The 21,472-nt window shown below is 49.2% G+C and overlaps 2 protein-coding genes across 3 annotated transcripts in view; one reads left to right on the top strand and one right to left on the bottom strand.

Moving 5' to 3' along the window:
* LOC142656537 (nmrA-like family domain-containing protein 1) overlaps positions 1-21,472 on the bottom strand; it is a 396,968-nt gene that overhangs the window by 309,257 nt on the left and 66,239 nt on the right. The window lies entirely within an intron of this gene.
* Positions 355-21,302, top strand: WDR90 (WD repeat domain 90). Of its 2 annotated transcripts, XM_075830765.1 has the most exons (43): positions 355-460; positions 1,238-1,329; positions 1,673-1,849; positions 2,080-2,218; positions 2,302-2,472; positions 2,792-2,915; positions 3,206-3,276; positions 4,086-4,195; positions 4,277-4,462; positions 4,872-4,928; positions 5,016-5,084; positions 5,468-5,578; positions 5,706-5,851; positions 5,976-6,033; positions 8,447-8,565; positions 8,838-8,999; positions 9,081-9,211; positions 9,506-9,622; positions 9,694-9,929; positions 10,027-10,166; positions 10,278-10,408; positions 10,844-10,974; positions 11,595-11,756; positions 11,880-12,008; positions 12,117-12,250; positions 12,335-12,411; positions 13,092-13,220; positions 13,297-13,470; positions 13,567-13,643; positions 14,418-14,520; positions 15,040-15,161; positions 15,232-15,391; positions 16,205-16,395; positions 17,104-17,272; positions 17,358-17,469; positions 17,695-17,866; positions 17,946-18,068; positions 18,150-18,315; positions 18,401-18,531; positions 18,627-18,770; positions 20,037-20,156; positions 20,307-20,391; positions 20,958-21,302. In XM_075830765.1, exons 1-43 carry the CDS (start codon positions 451-453, stop codon positions 21,113-21,115), a joined length of 5,526 nt encoding a protein of 1,841 aa, XP_075686880.1. In that variant the 5' UTR covers positions 355-450; the 3' UTR covers positions 21,116-21,302. The 2 variants fall into 2 exon arrangements, with proteins under 2 accessions (XP_075686880.1, XP_075686881.1); XM_075830766.1 differs by lacking the exons at positions 1,238-1,329; positions 1,673-1,849; positions 2,080-2,218; positions 2,302-2,472 and having other exon boundaries at positions 368-460; positions 20,958-21,301.

The raw sequence follows: 21,472 nt of genomic DNA on the forward strand, positions 1-21,472 counted from the left end.
AAAAGAACCTTACATCTGAAGCGTAAAAAGAATCCCCTATTCTGTGTGGTGCCCAGTGTTTACAAGCTGAACAGCTCAATGTGGGAGGGGCTGTAGTGTGATTGACAGCTCTGCTCTCCGGTCTTGTGAGGCCATAATGGAGGAATTACCTCTGCACCATCTGCTTGTAGATCTGCCGCCAGGAGAGGACGGTGGTCGGATGTGTATGAGGGGTCGGGCGGGATGTGTGATGTGCACGGAGCGGGTGACACCGCCACAGAGAACATCCGGCTGTAGAAGGAAGCGGCAGTTGCCAGGCAACATAATAGATATGGCAGTTACGTCATTAATCTGCGACTGGTTTCCAGGGGCGGAGCGATGCTCCGGAATGGTCGTTAGGGCGGTGCGGTGACGTCACGGGTATACAGACAGTTGGTCACGGCGGGAGGATTGAGCTGCAGACTGGGAGCCATGGCTGGAGGTGCGGGGAGCCGAGCAAACACCGGGGTCCGGGGAGGGGCACTGACGGGGGATATGTAATGTATTAGGGTCTTTCGCGGGTGATGACATTTTAATATGGGAGAGGGAGGTCACTGACTGAGGTGTAATATGGGGGGGGGGGTCACTGACTGAGGTGTAATATGGGCGGTCTCTGACTGACTGAGGTGTAATATGGGGGGGTCACTGACTGACTGAGGTGTAATATGGGGGGGTCACTGACTGACTGAGGTGTAATATGGGGGGGTCACTGACTGACTAAGGTGTAATATGGGGGGGTCACTGACGTATAATATGGAGGGGTCAGTAATATGTAATATGAGGGGGTCACTGACAGATGACTTGTAATATGGGGGGGGGGGTCATTGACATAATATTGGTGGTCTCTGATGTGTAATATGAGGGGGTTCAGTGACTGATGACATGTAATATGGGGGGGTCTCTGACATGTGTAATATGAGGGGGGGGGTCACTAACTGATGACGTGTAATATGGGGGGTCACTGATGTGTAATATGAGGGGGGGTCACTGACATAATTTGGGGGTCACTGATGTGTAATATGAGGGGGGGGTCACTGACATAATTTGGGGGTCACTGATGTGTAATATGAGGGGGGGGTCACTGATGTATAATATGAGGGGGGTCACTGACATAATTTGGGGGTCACTGATGTGTAATATGAGGGGGGGTCACTGCCTGTATTTCTGCGCCTCTTCTACATTCGGCGCCCGTGTGATCGTTTCTTCCGCTTTTGCGCAGTTTGGCAGCATCCCTTCGTGAATGTCTTTAAGCACGTGCAGCTGGATGAATGGAAGCGATCGAGCAGGGAGGGCGACGTCACCGCTCTCATGGTAAGTGTCACGTTAGTTGTCGTGCCAGTACGCGGTGGCGGCGTATGTCATGTGACGGCTTATCACGTACTGTGTGCGCCCTAAGAGATGCTCACGTATAACGGGGCTGCCCGGGCCTTGGACAAGTCTTTCTCCACGTGTCCCTTTACCTAAAGGGGGCGCCACTGCTCACAATAGAGCGTCGCACCCAGGTCAACTACAAACTCCAGCCGAACGGACACATTGAACGTTTTCTGCCGCCAGTTCTCACCCTCCCCCGCCCCGATCCTTTTTACTTCCCTATGCCATTAATGGGGTGTTTTAGAGTGAGACCCCACAATCGTGATGATCTTCCCTTCCACAGGACAGGAGCCTGAAGTGCACAGTGTACAAGATCCGCGGCTCCGTCCCAGCCGGCAACTACATCCAGATACCTAAGAGCAGTTCCCAGAGCCTGGGGCTGAGCGGACGCCATCTTTACGTGCTGTTCAGGCCGCTACCTGGGAAGCATTTTGTGGTCCATGTAGACGTGAGCGCGGAGGTAAGACGGGGGATGGGCGGCCTGTCATATGAGGACATAATAACAACTAGTTATTTCTGGGAAAGTAGGTTGGCAACTCCATAGAGATACCAATACATTGTCACCCAGCTTTCCCAGACTCCTGAATGGTGAATCTGCAGAGATCTTGTGGATGGGCATGTGGCAGAATCATGGAAAGCCGGGTACATGCGCTGTGACCGGCAGATATTAACCATCTCCTTCCCTCCCAGGACGGTCAGTCCATCCGGATCTCCTTCTCCAACCTCTTTAAGGAGTTTAAGTCCACGGCCACGTGGCTGCAGTTCCCGTTCGTGTGCGGAGCGGTGAAGGGTTCGGTGTATGACAGTACAGCGCAGAGCGCCCGCCACGGTGAGCGCCCAGGGCGTGCGTGACCCCCATTATTAAGACTACTGATAGGGAGACATCACTCACCCCCCCCTTCTGCTCCCCAGGTCTGGTGGGTCCTGCCCCGTCAGGTTCTCGGTGGACATGTCTATTGCTGGACCTCCACTATATCCTGTCTATATACCTGAGTCGGAGATACAGCCATCTGAGGAGCGTCAAGCTCTGCGCAAATTTACTGGTGAAGAACCTGGTGACGAGCGACCTGATCTTCAACCCCGGTAAGAAAGAAATGTCTGGATGTTTTCTGTGGGCGGACGGTGGTGACGCTTAAAGGGAATGTCCTCTTTCCACACATCCGTTTTAAGAGGCATGTCCCCGGGTGCGGCCCCTCTCCATCTGCTGGTGTTACATGGTGCCCATTAAAGTGCATGGGCATTAGGGTGAGGTCCTCAAGAAGGAGAGCCGCTGTGTAATGACTGTCCCGACTTATAGAGGAGGGTCCCAGATTATGCACCCCCCTACCCGTTGACAGCTCAGGAAAGACGTCTAAATAGAATACCCCTTTAAAGGGTAACTCCGGTCCGGCTCTCATTCCAGAGGTGACTTTTACTGAGGCGCGGAAATCCAAGACTTTACAGAATGGCGTCGCTCCGATGCCCCGGGAGATGGCGTTCCCAGTCCCGAAAGGAGAGAAGTGGCACGACCGGTATGACTTCATAAGGTGAGTAGGAAATCGCTGTTCAGGTTTTGTATAAGACTAGAGGGGATCTGGACGGCAGCCCCTTCCTAAATATTCCCACCAGGCCGTAAAGCAAGATTCTGTCTTTTACATGATTTCTGTACTGACCAGAGAAGAAGCTGCAGATGCAGAACCTGCCCATAGAAGTGCGAGCCGAGACTCCGCTGTGCCCCAGAATATTTATTAGTGATCTCCCGTTCCCAGAGTGTCATCCATGGGGCTTCTTTAAAATAAAATTTCTTTGAGTAAAGGGTTAATGACCTTTCTTCCAGGTTTCCTACAGACGCTTCCAAGCTCCCCTATGATTCCATTCAGAAAGGAGAGTCCTCATCCACAGCCCCAGGTGAGAGACGGCTATGAGAATTCTCCTACTTGTGGTCCCTCTACTGAGAATTTTTAAGGGAGACCATAGGCAAGCAGACAGACCGTTAGGGAATCACTCCACCATCAGAATAGTGAGTGCAGCTCTGGAGTATAATACAGGATGTAACTCAGGATCAGTACAGGATAAGTAATGTAATGTATGTACACAGTGACTCCACCAGCAGAATAGTGAGTGCAGCTCTGGAGTATAATACAGGATGTAACTCAGGATCAGTACAGGATAAGTAATGTAATGTATATACACAGTGACTCCACCAGCAGAATAGTGAGTGCAGCTCTGGAGTATAATACAGGGTGTAACTCAGGATCAGTACAGGAGAAGTAATGTAATGTATGTACACAGTGACTCCACCAGCAGAATAGTGAGTGCAGCTCTGGTGTATAATACAGGATGTAACTCCGGATCAGTACAGGATAAGTAATGTAATGTATGTACACAGTGACTCCACCAGCAGAATAGTGAGTGCAGCTCTGGGGTAGGATACAGGATGTAACTCAGGATCAGTACAGGATAAGTAATGTAATGTATGTACACAGTGACTCCACCAGCAGAATAGTGAGTTCAGCTCTGGGGTAGGATACAGGATAAGTGATGTATTCTTGCAGTGACTCCACTTTCCATCTAGAATATATATGGACTGTAATATGGTGATTAGGGGTGTAGATATATGTGAAGTTTAGGAGGATTGTCCCACTTCCTTGGGGGATCAGTTGGAGGGTACGGGGTGTACATGGGTTTATCTGTAAACTCTTTTGTGTGATTGACAGGCGCCCCTCCATTCCGCAGTCCTGTACGGGAACACCCCCGCTCGGTCACCATCAGTAAACCAGTGCAGGACAGAGTCTCCCTCATCCAGCAGATCACTACACCCAAACCGGTGAGCTGTTCCTTCCATGTGTCCTCGTCCGCCTGCGGTCACTCGTCTCTATTGCCTCTTACTTCGTCCTCTGTCCTTCAGCTTCCTCACTGCACTCCCCTACGAGCCGACTCCATCCCTGAGCGCTACCTGTCTGTATGCGGGAAACGTGAAGAAGACACTGAGAGGGAGAGCACCACAGGCGAGGAGGACGATGGTGGCATCCATGTATACGCACACAGAGGAAGGGAACTCGCCATCCACAGACATCAGGCGGACTCTGAGAAGGTGATTCAGGGGTCACTGATGACAATACACTGTCCATCCCACTGCTGCTCACTGATGACATCATACTGTCCATCCCACTGCTGCTCACTGATGACATCACACTGTCCATCCCACTGCTGCTCACTGATGACATCACACTGTCCATCCCACTGCTGCTCACTGATGACATCACACTGTCCATCCCACTGCTGCTCACTGATGACATCACACTGTCCATCCCACTGCTGCTCACTGATGACATCACACTGTCCATCCCACTGCTGCTCACTGATGACATCACACTGTCCATCCCACTGCTGCTCACCGATGACATCACACTGTCCATCCCACTGCTGCTCACCGATGTCTGGTACATGGGGGGGGGGGTCTTACTATCGCTCCCATTTATTCTTCATCTCTCGTATCACAGGTCGTCTGTACCACATCCCACAGACCAGCAACGTTCTCTGCAGAGCCCGAGGGCAAGGTGAGCCCCAGAGAAACACGTAGATCCGTCTGTGGGGGGGGGGGGGGCGCATTTTGGTAACGTTTTCACCTTTGTTGCATCTTCCAGAAACTACTTCCTGATCCGATCCTGAAACTGAGAAAAATCATAGGCTTCGGAGGATGCACTGAGCGTTGTGTAAGTAATATTCCTGTCCATCACATGCTGATATTACTGCTACTCCCATCATCCTCTGTGTCCTGTCCTTCAGATGCTGTAATAACAGCTACTCCCATCATCCTCTGTAGTGTCCTGTCAATCATACCCTGGTATATTACTGCTACTCCCATCATCCTCTGTAGTGTCCTGTCAATCGTACCCTGGTATATTACTGCTACTCCCATCATCCTCTGTAGTGTCCTGTCCTTCAGATGCTGTAATAACAGCTACTCCCATCATCCTCTGTAGTGTCCTGTCAATCATACCCTGGTATATGACTGCTACTCCCATCATCCTCTGTAGTGTTCTGTCCATCTCATGCTGATATTACGGATACTCCCATCATCCTCTGTGTCTTGCAGGCTCTCTGGACTCGCACTGGTTGCTCCGTGGTCTATCCTTGTCACGCTGTTATCGTGGTGATGAATGTAGAGAGTGGGGAGCAGAGGTTTTTCCTGGGTCACACTGACAAGGTAACGTCTAGTTTATCTCCCGCTTGGAGCAGTAAATGCCTCCGGATGTAAAGTTGGGTACAAGCCGCGGCTGCCCCTTTCTCTGGTGACCACGAGCTCCGACCACACAACTTTCCTATTCTTGCAGGTTTCTTCTTTGGCCTTTAACGGCAGCTGCTCCCTCCTGGCCTCCGCACAGACTGGCACCCTGAGCATGGTGCGGCTCTGGGACTTTGAGAAACATGGCTGCCTTGCCATGTTTAAAACGCACGCCCACTCCGTGTCCTGTCTCAGGTTAGTTATTGAGATTTAAAGGGAAACTCCTCATCTTTGGCTGCAGCATCTAATAGTCGATGGCTTTGTACTGACCATCGCTTCCAGTCAGAATATTACGATGTTTATATAATTTCTCTTTTAGTTTCTCACACAGCGGTTCTGTTCTTTGTGGAGTCGGGAAGGATGGGCACGGAAAAAATGTGAGTCCAAATGTGGTCCGAAGTAATCGTGAATGGGTATTAGGAATTTTGTTCAGATCTAAAGTTTATGGGTTACATCTATGAATGTACACTCTGTGAAAATGTATATCCACCTCTGATCGCTATTCTGCTGGTGGAGTCACTGCGTACATACTTTACATCACTTATCCTGTACTGATCCTGAGTTACATCCTGTATTATACTCCAGAGCTGCACTCACTATTCTGCTGGTGGAGTCACTGTGTACATACATTACATTACTTATCCTTGTACTGATCCTGAGTTACATCCTGTATTATACTCCAGAGCTGCACTCACTATTCTGCTGGTGGAGTTACATTACTTATCCTGTACTGATCCTGAGTTATATCCTGTATTCTACTCCAGAGCTGCACTCACTATTCTGCTGGTGGAGTCACTGTGTACATACATTACATCACTTATCCTGTACTGATCCTGAGTTACATCCTGTATTATACTCCAGAGCTGCACTCACTATTCTGCTGGTGGAGTTACATTACTTATCCTGTACTGATCCTGAGTTATATCCTGTATTCTACTCCAGAGCTGCACTCACTATTCTGCTGGTGGAGTCACTGTGTACATACATTACATCACTTATCCTGTACTGATCCTGTTATACTCCAGAGCTGCACTCACTATTCTGCTGGTGGAGTCACTGCGTACATACTTTACATCACTTATCCTGTACTGATCCTGAGTTACATCCTGTATTATACTCCAGAGCTGCACTCACTATTCTGCTGGTGGAGTCACTGTGTACATACATTACATTACTTATCCTTGTACTGATCCTGAGTTACATCCTGTATTATACTCCAGAGCTGCACTCACTATTCTGCTGGTGGAGTTACATTACTTATCCTGTACTGATCCTGAGTTATATCCTGTATTCTACTCCAGAGCTGCACTCACTATTCTGCTGGTGGAGTCACTGTGTACATACATTACATCACTTATCCTGTACTGATCCTGAGTTACATCCTGTATTATACTCCAGAGCTGCACTCACTATTCTGCTGGTGGAGTCACTGTGTACATACATAACATTACTTATCCTGTACTGATCCTGAGTTACATCCTGTATTATTATACTCCAGAGCTGCACTCACTATTCTGCTGGTGGAGTCACTGTGTACATACATTACATTACTTATCCTGTACTGATACTGAGTTATATCCTGTATTATACTCCGGAGCTGCACTCACTATTCTGCTGGGGGAAGTCACTGTGTACATACATTACATTACTTATCCTGTACTGATCCTGAGTTATATCCTGTATTATACTCCAGAGCTGCACTCACTATTCTGCTGGTGGAGTCACTGTGTACATACATTACATTACTTATCCTGTACTGATCCTGAGTTACATCCTGTATTATACTCCAGAGCTGTACTCACTATTCTGCTGGTGGAGTCACTGTGTACATACATTACATTACTTATCCTGTACTGATCCTGAGCTACATCCTGTATTATACTCCAGAGCTGCACTCACTATTCTGCTGGTGGAGTCACTGTGTACATACATTACATTACTTATCCGGTACTGATCCTGGGTTACATCCTGTATTATACCCCAGAGCTGCACTCACTATTCTGCTGGTGGAGTCACTGTGTACATACATTACATTACTTATCCTGTACTGATCCTGAGTTACATCCTGTATTATACTCCAGAGCTGCACTCACTATTCTGCTGGTGGAGTCACTGTGTACATACATTACATTACTTATCCTGTACTGATCCTGGGTTATATCCTGTATTATACTCCAGAGCTGCTCTCACTATTCTGCTGGTGGAGTCACTGTGTACATACATTACATTACTTATCCTGTACTGATCCTGAGTTACATCCTGTATTATACTCCAGAGCTGCACTCTCTATTCTGCTGGTGGAGTCACTGTGTACATACATTACATTACTTATCCGGTACTGATCCTGAGTTACATCCTGTATTATACTCCAGAGCTGCACTCACTATTCTGCTGGTGGAGTCACTGTGTACATACATTACATTACTTATCCTGTACTGATCCTGAGTTATATCCTGTATTATACTCCAGAGCTGCACTCACTATTCTGCTGGTGGAGTCACTGTGTACATACATTACATTACTTATCCTCTACTGATCCTGAGTTACAGCCTGTATTATACTCCAGAGCTGCACTCACTATTCTGCTGGTGGAATCACTGTGTACATACATTACATTACTTATCCGGTACTGATCCTGGGTTACATCCTGTATTATACTCCGGAGCTGCACTCACTTTAATGTGTCTGTACTTTGACTAGAGGCTGTGATCCTGTATGTAATGTTGGTGACATCATGACTGTATTTTGGAGGAGCTGTACAATATTTTGGGTATCGGTTGCTCTCCACAGATGGTGGTTGTGTGGAACACGTCTCAGGCTAGCCGCGGGGGTGAGGTGGTCGTCCTGGCGAAGGCTCATACAGATGTGGATATCCAGACTATGAAGATCGCCTTCTTTGATGACACCAGGTATTTAGCATTTTGCTATCTTTGATGCCGTATAATTGACAACCCGCAGCTGACAGGTCATGTGATGTAGACAACGGGCAGCCCCGCCAGCTGATGTTTTGGATGAGTTTGCGGGCCGTAAGATCTCCGTCTCCACTCCTTTACTACTACATGACTTCCACCCCTCTTCCACCCCTCTTCCACCCCTCTTCCACGCCTCTTCCACCCCTCTTCCACCCCTCTTCCACCCCTCTTCCACCCCTCGTCTTCTGACCTGTGTCCTCTTTTTGCAGGATGGTGTCATGTGGCAGGGACAATGTTCGCTTATGGAGGGTACGCAGCGGGGCACTACGGTCCTGCCCGGTTAATTTGGGGGAGTATCACAACCTGGAGTTCACAGACCTGGCGTTTGAAGTTGGACACAGTCCTGAGAGAGAACTTGAGGAGCGAACTCTGTAAGTAGAGATCAGACTGACCATGGGTGAAGGTTGCCGTATACCAGGACTTGTAGCTTACCCTTACCCTGCCCCCTTCAGCTATGTCTGCAGCCGCAGCGGGCACATCCTGGAGATAGACTACAAGAACGTGGCACTGCGTAATGTGCGCCGCCTACAACCAACTCCTGCCCAACACGGGGAACGCCAGGAAAAGATGACCTTCAATTCTGGTGAGAGCACCCGATGGTGCCCTGGATCAGCCATATTGCATGAATCTCCTCGTCCTATCACTACAAGGAAATGTCCAGTAAGGGGCCGCCATTCTTCGTGGGTTTTACCTTGGCTGGAAGTTTACTAGCTAGTCTGCCAGCCCCTCTGCTCTTGTTGCTAGTGGGCATGATCAGTTGCTGTGGCTGAATCCGCTGCTGCACGTGCCCAGTTGTCCCTCTGCCGCTCATGGTCATGCGTGCCAGGCTGGGCACCCGTCTTTACTGCTCTGACACTTGTGTCTATTCTATTATCAGGTCCTGGCATTGCAATAAACAGCCTTTGTATTTCTTCTACCTACTGCGCCACCGGCTCGGAGGACGGCTACCTGCGGCTGTGGCCCCTAGACTTTTCCGGAGTCTTCCTGGAGGCAGGTGAGTTGGAGGTAGGATGTGGGTGCTCAGTAGGTGACGTGCCTGATATTGACTCTGTGCCTTTCCTGCAGAACACGAGGGTCCGGTGAGCTGCGTGTCCGTCAGTCCGGAGGGCCTGCGTGTCCTGTCCTGCACTACAAGTGGAGAGCTCGGGGTCCTTGATGTTCCTTCCCGGGGTTACCAGACCCTAATGCGCTCTCACACGGACTCCCTGCTCGCCTTCTCCACTCACCCATCTTACCCTCAGCTTGCCACCGTGTCCAGCGACCACACCATCCGAATCTGGGACATGGCTTCCCTGCAGCAGGTACTGGCGCACGACATCACTAATGGATCTTCCCCCCCCCCCCCCCCGCTATGTACAGGCCCTTTATATACCTCACTGCTTGCTCCTATCCCTGCAGTTGTATGACTTCACAGCCAATGAGGAGACTCCTTGCACCGTGGCCTTCCACCCCGCCCGGCAGGCGCTGGCCTGTGGCTTCAGCAGCGGGGTAGTCCGGTTTTTTGATGTGGCAGCTACAAGTCTACAAGCAGAACACAAGTGAGTATAGTGTAATATATATATAGGGGTGGGGGGCTCACTACTGGAATCCGTCCGCTGGATAGCATTGTAATTTCATTAGTTACCCTGACTTTTTTTTTCTCCTCCCAGGCAGCACCGAGGAGCCATTATTGGCCTTCTCTTCTCTCCGGATGGCGGACTGATGTATAGCGCCTGCTCGGCGGGGTCCTTGGCCCTGTACAGCATTGGACACAGAGAGCAGCATGTTGTGCGGGTGCTCGGTGAGTGTGAGAAAACATCTGAGGTGCTGTAAGTTGCACTTGTACTTTAATTCTAACATCTCTACTTGCTGTCATTGAATGTAGACATTCCCGTGAACACCAGAAGCTGAAAAAACCTAGTTCTTGGTATACAGTCAATGGACTTGCTACAATGTGTCAGCGTATGTAATCCTCAGGACTCCAGGCTGATGGCTCTTATCTACACTGATACATTGTCACAAACCTCATATCTGCGTGCACGACTAGGTTAGGATGGGGTTTTCCCCCTAAATGTAAATAGTAAAGGTTTCCAGTCACCTATAGCAAGCAGAGATTTTAAATGATGAAGAATTGAAACAAAATATATATATCGCAATTTTTTAAGACTGGACGACCCCTTTAAATATCCCCCCAGAATGCTGTAGAATCCTCAATTCTGTTTCCTCCTCCGGTCAGGTAACGTGGTGAGCAAGAACTCGGAGCAGGGACCTCGCGCTTTGTCTCTCAGCAAAGATGGACGTCTCTTGGCCTTTGTCGGGCCTACAGAATACGCAGTGACCGTCATGGATGGACGCTCCTTGGATGAGGTAATTCAGCAGCTGGCGCCAGAGCGAAGATCTGAAAAGGAATATCCTGACCCTAGAGTCATGTGTGCCCACCCTGACGGGACCCCATATGGAAAGTCGACCCCTTTCCATATTCCCATATAAAGAGGACCGGTCCCCTCTCCTGATCTCTGTTTTAGTAAATCCTTGTATTCCCCATGAAATAACAATTCTGGAACATCTTTTCTTCTAACTCTGCGTTGTGCCGTTCCTCTGTTATTCCTCCTAAAAATGTATGAATAAATTGACAATAGGGTGTTGCCATTACCCTTGTCAAAGGGGTGTTTCCCTACACAGTCTGAGATTGTGAGTTCTGATTGGACATTGTCAGACTGTGTAGGACACCGACTTGTCCATTTATTCAGAAATTTCCAGGAAGAATAACAGAGGAACAGCATAGTTATAAGAAATTATGTTCCAGAAGTTTTATTTAATGGGAAATACAAGTATTTAGTAAAATCGACATGTCAGGAGAGGGGACCGGTTGGATGTAGTAGAGGAGGGTCTCCTATCTGGGAAGTCTCCCTCTTTTGGGGCGCGCCCATGTAGGACACGACTGATGTGTAATGTTTATAGGTCCCGTTTCCTCGTTCTCCTTCCAGCTCCTGCGAGTTGATGTCAGTATACTTGACCTGGACAGCACCAAGCTGGACTGTGCTCTCGGAGTCACGTTCAGTCCTCTTCGTCCTCATCACCTCCTGGTCTCCACCTCTGGAAACAAGATCCTGTGGCTGGACCCCACCACTGGTCGGCTGACTAAAGAGGTGACTGTGTCATCAATGTATCAGGGCACCTGGACTATGTTATTATACATGGCGCCACAGTGGGGGGAGGGGCTGTCCTTCTCTGTACTGCCATCTAGAGGTTACATGTCTGTTTACTCCCAGGTCACCCATGTGCACAAAGAATATTGCTCCTCCGTGGCGGTGAGTGAAGATAACCGGTACCTTGTGACAGCCGGGGACAGGATCCTAAAAGTGTGGGATCACAGCCTGGCAGGAAACTCGCGCCCGCAGGTAGCTTTACGTTGAGATGATTCAGGATTGGTTCTAGTGCTGTGTGCGCTCACCTTGCTCCATGCTGCCCCCTGTGTGTTCACATTGGTATGTCCCGCTCTTCTTCAGGTGTTTATTGGTCACTCTGAACCTATTCAGCAAGCAGAGTTCTCCTCAGATCAGCAACGTGTGATCACGGCCGGAGACGCCATTTTTATTTGGGACTTTGACGCGGCTCCTGACGCTGGCACTCCGGATATCAGGTGGATTTTTTTGCCCTATTAAATCACACGATCTACGTTTTCTAATTTCTGCCCCTTATATGTTGTATATTATTTTATCTTCAGCTCTGCAGGGTGTCTGCCCTTTGTCCGCCAGTCCAGCACCCTCGGGCGTCTGCCCCTCGCCCTCCATTCCGGAGCTGGTAAGTGGATATTCAACTGCTTGAAAACTTAATTGTGAGGAATTTGGCCAAATATCTTTTATTTAAGGGACCGTCCAGTTCAATGTCAATAAAGCTTATTCATTGTGTGAAGTTCTGCAACTTTCTAACATACGTTCGGTTTAATTTCCTCACCGTTGTCAAGATCTCTACTTGTTGTCGGTGAATAAAAAGATCTATTGCTTACATTCGGAGAGTAAAAACTCAACCGGAACTTGTCCTTCTTCCAGAGCTGCTGGTGTGGTTACCATTTATTAGTGTATGTTAGTGCCAGGACAGAAGAAAGCCTTGTACTGCACTGACACAGTGTACCATTGTCAAGATCTCTGCTTACGGTCAGTGAATGGAAATAATAATAATGTTAATAGCCGGAGACTGATCTATAGACTTATATCCTGGTCATGTCCTGCTGACACAGGTGCAGGGTATTGTCAGAGCTCTGATACACTGTAACGTGCCGTACAACTGTGTCAGCTGAACACGGTCAGGAAGTATCTCCAGCTTTAGATGTAAAGACTTTTTCACTCACCGACAGCAAGCGGATATATTGATACTGGTGAGGAATTAGAAACGCAAAGCTTATTAGGAAGTTGCAGAACTTTTCATCCTACAATGACTATTTACGGTCTGGATGAGCCCTTTAATCTTTTGTGACGTTACAGATTGTGCAGATCCGAGAAGAGACTCCACATTCATCTCCAGCGGGATGCCGCGGGGTACGGCCCCTCGTCCCTGCATCTCCTCTCCTCCCCGTCTGGATGTTAGCCCTGTGCAGCGGGCGGAGCAGACAGGTGACCAGATCCTTCAGTCCCTTGTGACCGGCGTCTGATACTTGTGGTCGTCCTAAATCAATGTTCTTCTGAGCAGAGTCGGAGGATGAGGATGAGGATGAAGATCTGGGCAAAGTTCTCCACGAGGAGTCGAAGGTAGAAGAGGTGGACGTCCAAGATCTACCGGAAAGCGACGGCCAGTCATCGCTGATCATCATAGAGAGCCGGCCGAGCAGGACCAGAGGCGGCATCAACCGCAGCCAAGGAGAAGGTGAGAAGATCGTGCCCCCCCACAACTAATATCCTAATCTCCTATTCTCGAGTAATATAGTCTATAGTAATCCGTAACCCGGTCCTGCATTGTCAGATCTTCATCCAGACCCGCCACGTCCTGACGTCTACTCGCACTTCAGCCCTCGCTTCAAAACCTCCTGCTCAGCCAAGGTAAGAAGATGCCAGAAACACCCCCCCCCCCACCCCCGAAATACACAGAGGAGCCGGATCCCGGGATTATTGCATCTTTATTATATTTTATGGTAATAATTGGGTTCATCTAGAATGCTGAATTGTCAAATTTTCCAAACTAATTGGATGAAGGCGGGTACACGATGTGTGCAGAACGTTTACGTTACCAAATGTCTGAGTGGATGCAAAGAATTCAGATGATATTCTGCTGATCCATCACAGAGACTATTGGATTATCAGGACTATTGCCGGAGTATCGGGATCTGGACCGTCAGGATCTCCATTAATTACATTTTTTTTTGTACACAATTAAGAAGGATTTCTCTAAACGAGGGATTCTACTATCTGCCCTAATGGCGGTAAATCATCGAACGGCCCCTCAAATTGCCGATCGGATCATAAGAGAACAGACCTGCGGCGTCTATCGGCTGAGGAGGATTATGGGATTGTGTGACCAGCGCCACAGAACGTTTCTTGTAAGAAGTTGAGCCGGTCACATGATCCTTCTCAACCTATAGAGTCCCGCAGCCTTACATACAGCAGCTCTCTCTTACAACGCCCCCTGGTGTTAATATACCTAACGGAGAGGGTGAATCAAGAGTCAGGAGCCTCCCAAATATTGAGACCCTGTCGGGTTGATCTTGTTGGATTAGACCGGTGTGTTCCCCTCCACTGTCTGTCCTCGTAAATACAACTGAAACTTTCCGGACTCCTGATACTGTGTAGATGACGTGACGGCGGTTTGTTTTATAGGCGGTGTGCCATCCTCCAGCCGGGCAGGAGAAGTTGGTCCTGAGGGCAGTGATTGGGTACAATGGTAACGGCAGAGGGAACATGGTGTGGAGCCCGGATACAGGTAAGATGTATGTGATGTATTCCCCCTCAATCCATGACCCTCACTTGTTTGTTTATTCCGCTGTAGTTAAAGGGGTTTATTCAGCTTTTTTTGTGCAAGTTCTTTGCTTGCTGTCAGTGAATAGAAGTTGAAAACCGTCTTGACCTAGTCTTGCATACAGAGCAGAGTGTTTGTTACAATTGTATTCAGTCTAGACTATCCTCTGTGAGCTAAACAGACCGGACTCCAGACTGATCTATTTTACCTGCACTTATCCATTGTAACAAACTATGAGGACGGGAGAGAGATTTGTGCTGATGTTGTGTTTTAGCTCACAGGGGATTGTGCAGACTGGATAAAATTGTAGCAAACCTTCAGCTGTGAGAAGTATTAGGTCTGAACAGGTTTTCAGCCTCTGGATGCAAACGTGAGTGTTTCCATGATGGCAAGCAGAGATCTTGAAAATGGTGAGGAATTCTAGACTGGATGGTGAGCTCTTCTGCAGTTGGGCATTGCCTGTGACGCCGGTGTCTTGTGTAGGGTTCTTCGCTTACACGTGTGGCTGCGTGATCGTGGTGGAGGATCTTCATTCTGGGTCGCAGCGTCACTGGTTTGGACACCCCGAGGAGATCTCCACCCTGGCACTTACCCATGATGCACTGGTGAGTAGCTTCCTGCTTCCTCCCTTAGCGTCTCACCCTCCAGTTGCTGAGGTTTCCCCTCCTCCTCTAGATCCTGGCGTCGTCTTCTGGCTCCGGAGATGGATCTTCTCTCTGTCAGATCCGAGTTTGGGACACACAAGACGGATCCTGTATAAAGACGCTGCAGCTTCACCGCACGGAGGTCCAGACCATGAGCTTCTCCAGGGACGACCGGCTGCTTCTCACTGTCGGTGAGTGGAGAACTAAATATGATGGGGGAGGGGAGAGGGGGCTACGATCACCCCAAATGTTACACTTCACTTCTCCTTGATGATGGTGACAACTTCTCACGGGAAGATCCAGACTGCAGTTAAAGGGGTATTCCAGCCACAAGCATTTATCATATTCGCTGGAAAGGTGATAGGATCGGTAGTGGTCCGACCACTCCGACCCCCACCGATCCCTAGGCTGGTTCCGTCCGTGACATAGACATTGCATGGAGCAGCAGGGTGCAGGCTCCACCGCCATTCCATTTAATCTCCCCCCCCCCTCCCCTAGTTGTGGTCAAACGGGGGACTACTTGTACCCCCACCGATCTATTTCCTGCTGCGATGACCCACAACGTTCTGTTATGCCGAGGCTTGGCGGCCATCTACTATTTACTCGTGTATTCCCGATCTCCGTTAAGTCAATGGGTGTCCCTTTAATACATAGATCTGCAGGGTCCACCAGAGTGGTGGGGCTAATGGAGGGGGTCCTGAGTGTGGAGACCCCCCTCTATATCTAGAATATGCAGTAAGAGGCCCCTTTAAAAACCTATAACTTATTATTATTATTATTATATGTAGTCTCATTATGCGCTCGGGATTCCCCCTTTTGTCAGGCTCCGCCCCCTCAGGCCGGCACTAGACATAATTCAGTATTGCCCGGAGTGTCCCTTTAATGTTTCTAGAAGACAAACAACCCTGATCTGGTTGTGACCCGTCGTCTCCTCTTTCTGACCCCGTGACGTTCCTGTTTATTTCCCGTATATTGCGTTACGTTCTGACTCTGCCCGGACTCAGGTGACTACAGAGATGGGAGTCTTGCGTTGTGGAGCACCAGGACCTACGAGATGCTGGCGAGCAGCAAGCTGTGCCACCCCGTGCACGCCGCCATCTTTAACCCATTACACGCTGACACCTTTGCTTGTGTCGGCAGCAGGACTGTGAATTTCTGGCGCGTGGAAGAGAATGGGACATCAAGTCAGATGAAGGTGAGTCCCGTGACGTCGCGTTGTGAAGAGCGAGGCTCCGGTATTCAATCTGAGGACTGACATGAGCTCGGACCCCAGAACCATGCAAAGCCGTGTAAAGAATATAACATTAGCCTTCAGCTATGTCCCCATGAAAACACTTCCTGCCCTGTGCTCTTGTTTAGCCTTGTAGGGACACTCCAAATCACTGTCCTCGTCAATAAACACGACTGACCCTATTGGAAACCGTTAATATGTGGAGATTAATGTGGGTAGAAATTTGATGCCACACTGTCCCCATAACCAGGCTGCCAGAGCACAGCCAGGAAGTGTTGTCATGTGGACATAGGACTACTGCAATGTCTGACATTAATCAATGATAACTCAAGCCAGGCAGGACGTAGATGTTGATGCAGACGGTGATTGGAATCCACACAAGGTCTCCATGACAACACCGCATTCGAAGGAGACGTCATCAGACTGTCTCAGTAGTGCAGCCTCGGGCTTTGGGCCTGTAAGTTTGTGATCAGATCTCAGTGGACGCTTTACGGATCCCGGTGTCCTGTGTCTCTGGGGTCTCAGCTCCATGTTGGAAGATAACGTGAAATATCTCTTTAAAGAATCTAAATCCAAGGCCCCTATTAGCGAATTATACTGGAGGCGCTGACCCCTCCCCCATCTTCACCCCATCCAATCAGTAACTATGAACCTGCGTCTGTTCTGTTCTAGGTCTACAGAGCCGCTGTTCCGGATGAGGTCGGCTCGGCAGAGTTGACCTCGCTGACCTATAACACGACCTCCCTGCTCTATACGGGCTGCAGCACGGGGCAGGTGTGTGTGTGGGACGCTCAGACTCACCGCTGCTTCATGACCTGGGAAGCGGATCAGGGGGAGATAGGTGAGTGCCCGCTCTACGTCTGACCTCCAGTGACTGCCATGTAGATGTCAAACCCGAGAACTGATTACTGTGCTCTGCCCCTCAGGCGCCCTGCTGTGCAGAGGGAACAGGCTGGTGAGCGGCAGCAACACCCGCAGGATAAGGCTGTGGTCCGTGGCCGCTGTGCAGGAGCTGAGGGAGAGGGGCTCCGAGGCCAGGTAGAAATAACGGCGCTCCGTCCCCCAGTTATAGCACAAGACGTGTCTACGCTGCTTTACTCCCACTGCCCCAAAACAGACTAAGAAGTTACTCGGCTTCCTATGAACTTAAATAGATTGTCAGCTCCTGGGGACAGTGACTGACTGATTACTACGCTGCGGAATATGTTGCCGCTACAGAAGTAACTGGGAATAACCTGCAAACGTGACTAATTCTCTCTCTAGCTCGTCCTCTGTACTCATGGAACAAGAGATGACACTAGATGGCGCTATTGTCAGTGCCACGTTTGATGAGGCCTTGGAGATGGGGATCGTTGGCACCACGGCTGGCACATTGTGGTACATCAACTGGGTGGAGAATACCAGCATCCGCCTCATCAGTGGTCACAGAAACAAGGTACGAACCAAGATGATCCCCGAATTGCTGAATAGGTTGCAGAATCGGTGTCGTGACGTTATCGCTTGTGTTTCTGCAGGTGACGGATTTAGTGGTGGGTGTGGGGGAGAGTCACTGCGCCACGTGTGGGGAGGATGGCAGCGTGCGTGTCTGGTCCCTTCACAGCTGTGAGCTACTGCTTCAATTCCAAGTCCTCAACCAGGTAATACCAGGCTCCCTTTTCCCCTCCGTTGTTCCTCCTGTCATTGTCACCAGTCTACAACACTCACGTGATCTCCCACAGAGCTGCTTGTGTCTGGACTGGAGTCCCCATCCCGCGTCTGGGCAGAGGATAGCGGCCGGATACAGCGACGGGACGATCCGCTTCTTTAGTGTGTCGAGAACGGAGATGGAGATGAAGATCCACCCGCACCCGTGTGCAGTGACCGCCGTCGCCTTCTCTCTCACCGGTCAGTGATGCAGCTGAGCCCACGTAGTTCAGTGCAGGTGAGGTGACTGTGTGGGTGGTGATCACATCGTGTTATTATCACACAGGTGACGTTCTGCTGTCTGGCGGGAAGGACGGTCTAATGGCGGTCAGCAGTCCGCGGACAGGAATGACGATCCGGATCCTGAGCGACCACAAAGGCTCCTCCATCAGCACCGTCCAGTTCTCACGCAGGAAGGTAACGGATCAGGACCTCTCACATTTCCCTCTGGGCGTAAGACGTTGGCGGCGCAGGAGCTTCTACAGTGACTCTGTCTCTGTCTTTTTCTAAAGCCTGAAGAACTCGGCCATCAAGAAGGAGAGATCTGGTTGGCTGCCAGTTTAGATCGGCGTGTAAGCATCTGGGCATCTGATTGGGCAAAGGATAAGTGCGAGCTCTTGGATTGGTTGAGCTTCCCAGCTCCTGACAGTGAAGAGGTGAGCGGTGAAGATGGTGCCAAGGACGTTAGTAGTAATATGTGGGTCAGTAATCTACTCCAGTCACCTCCAGAGCTGCATGCACAAATTCTGCAAATTTCCTGTTCGCTTTGAGGCTGTAGAACCTCAAACCTCCCTGTAACCCTGTTGGTTTAGCGCTTGCTCTGCTGTGGTGCATTGTGGGAGGTGTAGTGTGGACTCCAGGGGTTGTACAGTAATCTTATACGTCTCCCAGAATGCAATGCACCAGAGTTCAGTACATTATGAGAGCTCCGCTTAAAGGGAATGTGTTGCCAGAAAAACATGTTTTGTTTTTTTTAAATTAAACATTTAGTGTGTAGGTGATTAAACATTGTTCAAATTTTTTTTATTTTTTTCACGAGTCAGGAAATATTATAAATTAATTCTAATTTATAATATTACCCATTTTTGGTCACTAGATGGAGCTATTCCCAAAATTGCAGCATTGCAAAATTGGGTAAAAAGCCCTCGCTCTAGTGAGCTCTCAGCATCCCCCCCTCCTTTATCCTGGCTAGTGCCGGGATAAACGAGGGGTTTGAACAGTCTAACCTCCTACACTGTGTGTCGCCATTTTTTGAGCTAACCCACAGTGTAGTAGGTTTACATACAGTAGTAAACACACACAAACACCAACATACATAGAAATCTCTTACCTGCTCCTGCCGACGCGGCTCCCTCCGGCCCGTCTGCTGCCGCTGGTCCAAGTGCACAAATCCGGAAGCCGCGACCGGAAGTAGTAATATTACTGTCCGGCCGCGACTTCCGGTCCACAGGAAAATGGCGCCGGACGGCGCCAATTTCGAATTGGACTGTGTGGGAGCGGCGCATGCGCAGTTCCCACACAGACGCCGTACACTGAAGTCAATGGGACGGGAGCCGTTCGCAGTCCCTATGGGACTGTGGCTGCCGTATTCCATGTCTGTATGTGTCGTTAATCGACACATACAGAAATGGAACAAAAAATGGCAGCCCCCATAGGGAAGAAAAAGTGTAAAAATAAGAAAAAGTAAAACACAAACACACAAATAAATATAAACGTTTTTAATAAAGCACTAACATCTTTAACATATAAAAAAATAATTTGTGATGACACTGTTCCTTTAAGCATTAGAGGCGTGTGTGTGAGCTCAGTGCTGAATGATTCTAGGTGGCAGCCAGCAGAAATGTGAATGCAGCTCTGGCTGTAACTAGAGTATAAGATAAGCTGTAACTGGACATCAGTAATGACCTTGTTTTTCTTTGCAGGACGCAGAGTCACCTGTTCCTACCCTTGCAGCATTCTGTCCGTGGCAGCCTGGCACGGTGGTGTATACTGGGTTTGGGAGGGAGAAGGAGGCTCTTTTCTACAGCCTGGCACAGAAGCAGGTAACGCAGGAGGTCTCAGGACGGCTCCAGATTGTAAACTCACGTAAACAAGCCGGCGCTCGCACCACCGGCTGCCCATGAGCGCTGTCAGTCTGTCATGTGTACTCGCCCCTCCTCGGCTCTGAAGTTGCTCCTTGTCTTGTCCTGCAGGTTCTGCTGAGGATCCCTCTGTCTCATTTTGCTACATCTCTGTCCATGTCACCGGCGGCATCGCTCCTGGTCGCGGGCAGCGGCGGTAGGTCCGGCTGGGGGGAGATTTATCAATAGTGACGTACGATGTGTGAATTAAGTAGTCCAAGAAAACGCACACACTTTGTCAACATAGCTGAAGATTTCCAAGATCTCTGCTTGTGGTCGGTGAATAGGAACATTCTGGTTTACTTTCAGAAACTGAAAATCGATCCTGACCGCATAAGTCTCACAGCTGAGGGTTTGGTACAATTGTTTCTGTTCTAGACCATTCTCTGTGAGGTAAACCGCCTGGACTCTGGTCTGATACATCTTTCCTGCACTGATACATTGTAACAAACTATCAGGACAGGAGTGAGATTTGTGCTGCTCATGCGTTTATCTCCTAGGATTGTTTAGACTGGATACAATTGTAACAAACCCTCAGCTGTGAAAAATATTAGGTCTGTATTGGTTACATAAATGTTGTTATTTACTGACTGCAAGCAGAGCTCTTGCAAATGATGAGGAAATGAAACACAAAGTTGCAGAACTTTTCATTATACAAGAACTTCAGCTTTACGTAATACTGAAATGTTCTTTTAACCGTTTCCTGTCTCGTCCTCTTGACAGAGCGTCTCTTGCGTGTCATTGACTCCTCGGCCGGCACCCAGCAGGATTTCTCCGCTCACGATGACTGCGTGCACTTGTGCCGGGTGTCCCCATCAGGAAACCTTCTCTTCACCGCGTCCTACAACCAGGTGCTGGTCTGGGACGTCCAGAACTCCTGAGCCCCCCCTCCCCCGCCTGTCATGTGACCTCGGCCGCGGCTCCGATGGGACTTGTGTATATAGTTTGTAAAATAGAAGAATCGTTCGCGTCAAGTCACTTTTTAACTAAATCTGAGGTTGTTGGATTTTAATTAGAAAAAAAAAAGTTGCTGAATTTTCTATTTATGTTTCACATTTTATAAATGTTCTTTTTAAAGGAATTGTTTTGTAGATTTTTTATTATCATTCACCGGGTGTTTATCTTTAAAAAAGAACTGGATGGAAGTCCTGGAGTTGTCGTCTTCTGATGCGCTGCTATTTCCAGGTTATCTGTTTCTGGGAAAGCTGGGTGACTTCCTCTGTATGGCGGCCATATTG

This window comes from Rhinoderma darwinii, chromosome 6, assembly GCF_050947455.1.
Source record: "Rhinoderma darwinii isolate aRhiDar2 chromosome 6, aRhiDar2.hap1, whole genome shotgun sequence".
NCBI classification, from domain to species: Eukaryota; Metazoa; Chordata; class Amphibia; order Anura; family Rhinodermatidae; genus Rhinoderma; species Rhinoderma darwinii.

Bases quoted from the DNA above. Each gene is read 5' to 3' on its own strand.
- WDR90 (XM_075830765.1), top strand. The intron at 6,034-8,446 runs GTGAGTCCAAAT...TGCTCTCCACAG, and splicing joins AGGATGGGCACGGAAAAAAT to ATGGTGGTTGTGTGGAACAC. The intron at 8,566-8,837 runs GTATTTAGCATT...CTCTTTTTGCAG, and splicing joins GCCTTCTTTGATGACACCAG to GATGGTGTCATGTGGCAGGG.